The sequence below is a fragment of the Bradysia coprophila genome (genome assembly GCF_014529535.1).
Source record: "Bradysia coprophila strain Holo2 chromosome X unlocalized genomic scaffold, BU_Bcop_v1 contig_26, whole genome shotgun sequence".
NCBI classification, from domain to species: Eukaryota; Metazoa; Arthropoda; class Insecta; order Diptera; family Sciaridae; genus Bradysia; species Bradysia coprophila.
In genome coordinates, this window is record NW_023503313.1 from 4,317,186 (window position 1) to 4,323,949 (window position 6,764).

At 38.5% G+C, this 6,764-nt stretch overlaps 1 protein-coding gene across 2 annotated transcripts; it reads left to right on the forward strand.

Moving 5' to 3' along the window:
* The first annotated feature begins 3,895 nt into the window (after window positions 1-3,895).
* Window positions 3,896-6,381, forward strand: LOC119069041 (serine/threonine-protein kinase ULK3-like). Of its 2 annotated transcripts, none has more exons than XM_037172910.1 (6): window positions 3,896-4,126; window positions 4,527-4,675; window positions 4,736-4,957; window positions 5,015-5,375; window positions 5,612-5,951; window positions 6,013-6,381. In XM_037172910.1, exons 1-6 carry the CDS (start codon window positions 4,019-4,021, stop codon window positions 6,303-6,305), a joined length of 1,473 nt encoding a protein of 490 aa, XP_037028805.1. In that variant the 5' UTR covers window positions 3,896-4,018; the 3' UTR covers window positions 6,306-6,381. The 2 variants fall into 2 exon arrangements, with proteins under 2 accessions (XP_037028805.1, XP_037028807.1); XM_037172912.1 differs by having other exon boundaries at window positions 3,903-4,088.
* The last annotated feature ends 383 nt before the right edge of the window (window positions 6,382-6,764 follow it).

Genomic DNA, 6,764 nt, shown 5'->3' on the forward strand with positions numbered 1-6,764 from the left:
TGTTACCAAAATGCAAGTCAAGTTGGGCATGGTCAAATTTACTGAAAGTGTTCATTTTTAAAATTGCGCATAGCGCAATTACGAAAGCCCGTACGAAGTACCTCTCAAATAAAACCAACAATTTACGACATTATTTTAGAAACCCAAAATTTTTTTGCCAACTTTCCATTGGGTATTCAATTACCTTTCAAATAAAACAAAAACTAGCAAAATCGGTTGAGATTTACTCGATTTATGTGCAAAAAGCACTTAGGGCCGAGTAGCGGCCTTAGTCCAAGGGCGCAAATTTGAAACTTTTTTTGCCATCATTCTATTCGGCATTCAATTATCTCTCAAATGAAACAAAAACTAGCAAAATCGGATGAGATTTACTCGATTTATGTGCAAAAAACACTTAGGGCCGAGTAGCGGCCTTAGTCCAAGGGCCCAAATTTGAAACTTTTTTTGCCATCATTCTATTCGGCATTCAACTATCTCTCAAATGAAACAAAATCTAGCAAAATCGGATGAGATTTACTCGATTTATGTGCAAAAAACACTTAGGGCCGAGTAGCGGCCTTAGTCCAAGGGCCCAAATTTGAAACATTTTTTGCCATCATTCTATTCGGCATTCAATTATCTCTCAAATGAAACAAAATCTAGCAAAATCGGATGAGATTTACTCGATTTATGTGCAAAAAACACTTAGGGCCGAGTAGCGGCCTTAGTCCAAGGGCCCAAATTTGAAACTTTTTTCGCCACGTTCTTTTCGGTATTCAATTACCTTCCATAAAAAACTAAATCTGGCAAAATCGGATGAGATTTACTCGATTTATGTGGAAAAAACACTTAGGGCCGAGTAACGACCTTTGAGCCCTCCCAACAAGCTCGCGTTGCATCCTACACAAAAGCAATGTTCAGCAACTTTGTTCTACTCGTCAATACCTTTCATTTGATATATCACAAGCAGCTATTACGTGCGTATTTCGGTAGATATCGTCGAAAGACTGAAAAACACCTATAGGGCCCTAGCTCTGGAAGGGCCGACCCTACCATGCCCATTTTCGAACTTGACCTTACTTTTGTCGATACTAATCGGGGAAAAAAAGAATTTTGAAAAAAGGTTGTGATTTGCTCAAGCTAGAGGGGTCACGGACGGACGGACGGACGGACGGACGGACGGACATTTTTTTTATTGCGGATTCGTCATCTATGAACATAACCAAAAGCTTTGCCCTTACTGTCTGCTTCCAATTCGACGTGTTACAAACGGCATATTAATCTTATAAGCCCCCAGTACTTCGTACGGGGCTAAAAAATGTCCGTCTGTCCGTCTGTCCGTCTGTCCGTGACCCCTCTAGCTAGAGTAAATCACAACCTTTTTTCAAAATTCTTTTTTCCCCGATTGGTATCGACAAAAGTAAGGTCAAGTTCGAAAATGAGCATGGTAGGGTCGGCCCTTCCAGAGCTAGGGCCCTATAGGTGTTTTTCAGTCTTTCGACGATATCTACCGAAATACGCACGCAATAGCTGCTTGTGATATATCAAATGAAAGGTATTGACGAGTAGAACAAAGTTGCTGAACATTGTTTTTGGGTAAGATGCAACGTGGGCTTGTTGGGAGGGCTCAAAGGTCGTTACTCGGCCCTAAGTGTTTTTTGCACATAAATCGAGTAAATCTCATTTGAGAGATAATTGAATGCCGAATAGAATGGTGGCAAAAAAAAATTTAAATTTGGGCCCTTGGTTTAAGGCCGCTACTCGGCCCTAAGTGTTTTTTGCACAAAAATCGAGTAAATATCATCCGATTTTGCTAATTTTTGTTTTATTTGAGAGGTAATTGAATACCCAATGGAAAGTTGGCAAAAAATTTTGGGTTTCTAAAATAATGTCGTAAATTGTTGGTTTTATTTGAGAGGTACTTCGTACGGGCTTTCGTAATTGCGCTATGCGCAATTTTAAAAATGAACACTTTCAGTAAATTTGACCATGCATTTTGGTAACAGACGCATTAGAGGGTTGTAGACGTATTAGGGTTCCGGGCGTATTACGGCTACGGACGTATTATGGTTACGGACGAAATAGGATTACGGGTCGTACGGGGCTAAGTCGCAGCAAACGCTCCGACTGTTCTGATGCCTTGTTTTTTTTTTGTAAATCATGTCCTCTAGTGATTTGTATAGAGGACGGAATTTACAAAAAATATCAAATCTATAGAGTAAGGAATTTTTTCTCGTATTATTCGTTCGTCAAGCACGTCGCCACCGGTAGGCAGTGGGCTGTGATATTTTAATATTAGAAGTTCGCTTCGCACACATGCATTGATACATTTTATCCTCTGAAAACCCTTGCTTCCACCTACGTAATAAACACATAATAAGCGAGCTAACCTTAATCTATTCCTTTACCATGTGTGAGTGCGAAAGAGACAAATATAATCTTAAAATGAATTGAATAAAGAGAAAAAAGATGCATGGATTTGGTACTGTTTACGTTGAAAATATTTGTGCTAGCACAAAATTGTTGAAATTCATTCAGTTTGAATCTGTTTTAGTAAATATAATAAATAAACCATGAAAACACTGAATATCACGCGTCAAAAGTTATCGGAAACCACACGTTTTTAGTTCTCTCTCAGCAGACCTTGCAAACAGGTCTAGGGATCCAGGTGATGTTTTCCTTAATGGTGGAGTTTGTTTATGCTATTCGTCAAAGAGAGAAATTTGATACGAAGGCAGAGCTTACTCTCCGTATCAACGAGTAGTGTGATGCACATCGAACGATCAACTCGTTCGGCTTTATATCGCGGATTTTCGGTTTCGTTTTTATTCTCATTCTTCTTCTATACATTCAAGTTCAACCTTGAACGGTGTGTATTATATTTGGTTTTGTTGTTTGTGCATTTCATGGTGTGACGAGTGTAAAATTGTGTGCATCACAGGATTGAAACCACTCAGTCACAGTATATGTGTGAATTCGTATACCACGACTTCGTCTCGACTAAACATACATACTTATGCAAAAATTATCTCGGTATACACGTATACTGTAATTTCGTGTTTTCAATCCGAGTTCTTATCGAAGATGCATTAGCGCGCTGGATAGCTATCGATATTCGTTAATTAGATAGCCGTGAGAGCGACGATCACCGGTTACGTCATTGAGCATCGGACCGATTTTAGTAATTAACTGAAGGGCCTCGGTCGACCAACATCCTAGCGTCTCTACAGCGAAAGCATTGAAGATGTAGTTATTTGCTTTTAGCTCGGAATATTTCGCGTGTTTGGAGTTCGATGCCAATTATGCTGTGCGTCTTGCTTGTTTTGGGATATTCTTAAGTGGCTGTCAGCCAGTTTGTCCCAGCACGTGGCTTCCCAAACGAGATGTTGACCTCGAGACCAAGGCACCAGCGATAGAACACGATTTCATCCACAGAGATCTGTTTTCATTTAAATATTGATTATGTCTCTACGGATGAAATTCGACAGTAATGTGACAATTCGTATGGCCCTGGAACAGACCTTTAACCATTTCGCACTGTTCGCACTGGATGCAATAAAACTGGTCCATAGGACATTGCAGACAGGCGTAACGGCGTAAGTATCGAATTCGCTCACTCAATTGCATAATAGCAATTTTACAACAAATTTATCCAGTTTCTACGTATTCATAGGGTAAAAGTACCAAACACGAGCACCTAGTGTCATAGAGTATACTCGTTTTATGTGGTCGTATTTGGTAGCTTTACTTTATCAATATGTAAATTTTGGTTTGAAAATTAAATAATTTTTTTTTTTCGTTTCGGTGATATATTTTTAGCTGTTTTTCTGGCATATTTCTTTTGAATATTATGCACCGAATTACCGTATATCCCAGTAAACTTATTGACCATATTGCCATTTTGGTCTGATGGTGTTATGTCAAAAATACAGAAAATAAGAAATGATATCCGAAGGGCTGTAGCATAACAGCGATTTGTTTGGTGTATAACATTTTAACTATTCTTTTGTTTAAAAACAAATTACGGCTCGGTGACAAAATGTCATCTCCCAATATAAATGACTCACCAGCAATCAAAGATTACTCCGTCTTGGAGATTATTGGAACGGGTAGTTATTCGATTGTTTATAGAGCTAGACATAAACAGGTAGTTGTCCAATCTCAAACAAAAAATTTCTGTGGTGCTTCTCAGATTTTATATTTTTGTTTTCGTTATAATTACGTTGATTTCAATCATGTAATCATTTATTGGTCGCTGCTTTCGTTAATTTTTCGTTAAATACATTATTTTAGTAGTTAAATATGATAGGCTAGGAAAACAATTTGCACCTAAGCTCACATATGATATTTTCACGATGGTATAGGACTCCTATTCCAGTGAGCATGGAGTTTCGATGAGAATTATCCAATAATTCTCGATAATTCATTGGATTTTTCTTGTTTTGATCGTTGACCTAACGTCAATATTTCACTAGATAACGGTCATTTTCTCAACAGAATTTAAACCTAAGATAAAAAATCGAATTTAACCATTCATGATTTCTCAGACCAAAGACCGCATAGTGGCCATCAAAACAGTGCAGCGAAAAACACTATCATCCAGTTCGAAAGAAAATCTTTTGGTTGAAATTCAACTACTCAAGCGCCTGAATCACAAGTACATTGTCAACATGTTCGATTTTGTGTATGATGAACAGTACGTTCTTTTCAAACAATTTTCCCACTCCCATTGTCCAACTCATTTTTGTATTGACAGAAATGTGTTTATCATTATGGAATACTGCGAGGGTGGCAATCTATCACTGTACATAAGGAAACATAAAACTCTGCCGGAGAAGACCTGCAAATTCTTTCTCGGCCAACTCGCTGAAGCTGTCCAGTATATGCATTCCCAAAACGTCAGTCATTTTGATCTGAAGCCACAAAATTTACTACTGACATATTGTCCTAACTTGACGCTTAAAGTGGCGGATTTTGGGTAAGTGAGACGAAAATTGCTTTGCTTGCTCAAGTAATATGCTCCATCCCAAAACAGTTTCGCACAATACTTGGACATGGGCGAATCGAATAGTACGTTAAAAGGATCCCCACTGTACATGGCACCTGAAATACTACTGGATCGTTGCTACGACCAATCGGCCGATTTGTGGAGCATAGGCGTCATTTTGTATGAATGTTTGTTCGGCTCTGCACCGTACAGTTCAAAGTCAATTGAAGAATTAATGGACAAGATCCAGAAGAAGAAGAAAATTGAAATACCAAAAACGAAAACAATTACATCGACTTGCGAGGATCTACTGGCCAGACTCCTAGTACACGATCCAAAGCAACGAATTAGTTTTACCAATTTTTTCGAACACGAATTTTTGAACCTGCGATATAAAGACAACGACGAGGTAAGTGAAAATTTAGTTACCATCCAAGGTTGAAGAATTAATTTCAAGAAATTTTACAATTTTTCATCGTTTAAAACTCAATTCTCAACTCACCACTAGATTCCATTAGTCAGTGACAATGAAGTTTAAAACGCGTGTAACAAGCAGTTTGAACATTTCATTGCGCAGTACTGACAAAGTTACAGTTCCATCGTATTCAGCGTATCGCATAGCAATAAAAAACTCCCTTGTTTTAGAAATTAAAGAGAGCGGTTGACATGTTTCGACAGGCAGTGGAGGAGGATTCGAAACTTAATTACTCAATAGCATTGCAATGGTACAGCAAAGGTTTACAAGAATTCTTACAAATCATATTTAACGAACCGAATTCGAAGCGAAAAGCTGCATTGCGAGAGCGAGCTAATGTGTACCTGCAACGAGCAGAAGAGATTAAAGATTACTGCAGTCAAAGTACGTCTGTTGAGCAAACGAAACCGGTCGCCGGATCAACTCAGTCCTCAGAAACTGCTGGCCAATCAGTGCAGCGGGACAGTGACAATAAAAAGCCTCTAACTGCATTCACATACATAAAATTGCGTACGATTTGCTACCTAATTCTTGTCTCAATGTCTCATTAATCTCATAATAATCCTTCCAGATCAAATGTGTACATCAAGTCAGTCACTGTTAAGTGCCTTAGAAATCGGCCGTCAAGGAGAATTGTACGCGTTTGAGAAGAACTATCGATTAGCGCTCGAAAACCTGACCGGATCACTGAGCATATTAATTCCACTTATTCAACAAGAGCCGCCCGGTACCCGACGGGAAATGCTTCATGCGATGACCAACAAATGGATGCGAGAGGCGGAACAACTAAAGGCTCACATTGAGAAAGAGGAGTCGGAAAATGCTTCTGAAATGCCATCACATCACGCCTGCTGTGTTCAATAGATGTTGTAAATATCCAGAAATTCCTATCTATTAGCTGGAGACAGTTGTTAGAGCTTAATAAATTATTACTTTTGAAGAACTTTGGCTATGGATAATGATTACAAATAGTTCTTTAAGATGAGCAACGTTGGTAGCAGAGATGTGACATACCTTAATCCCAATCATTACGAAGTATCAAAATTCTAACTTCTTTTGTTCTAAAAATAGATGATACCAGCAGTATTCGTTCGGTTTAAACCAGTTACTCAGCCCTTGATACACTGTACACCGTGCTCGTGAAAGTTACTTACTAAAGAAATACTCGAAGGGTTTATATCAGTTAAATATTTGGTGAAACCAATGTCTCATCGTTTAGGGTGCACCTAGTCTTGTTAGATTATGATATTGCTAAAAGATAATTTGGGCCTTTTTTGTTGGAGGTCCAAGTCATCAAACAAAATTTTCTCTTGTTTCTGGGGA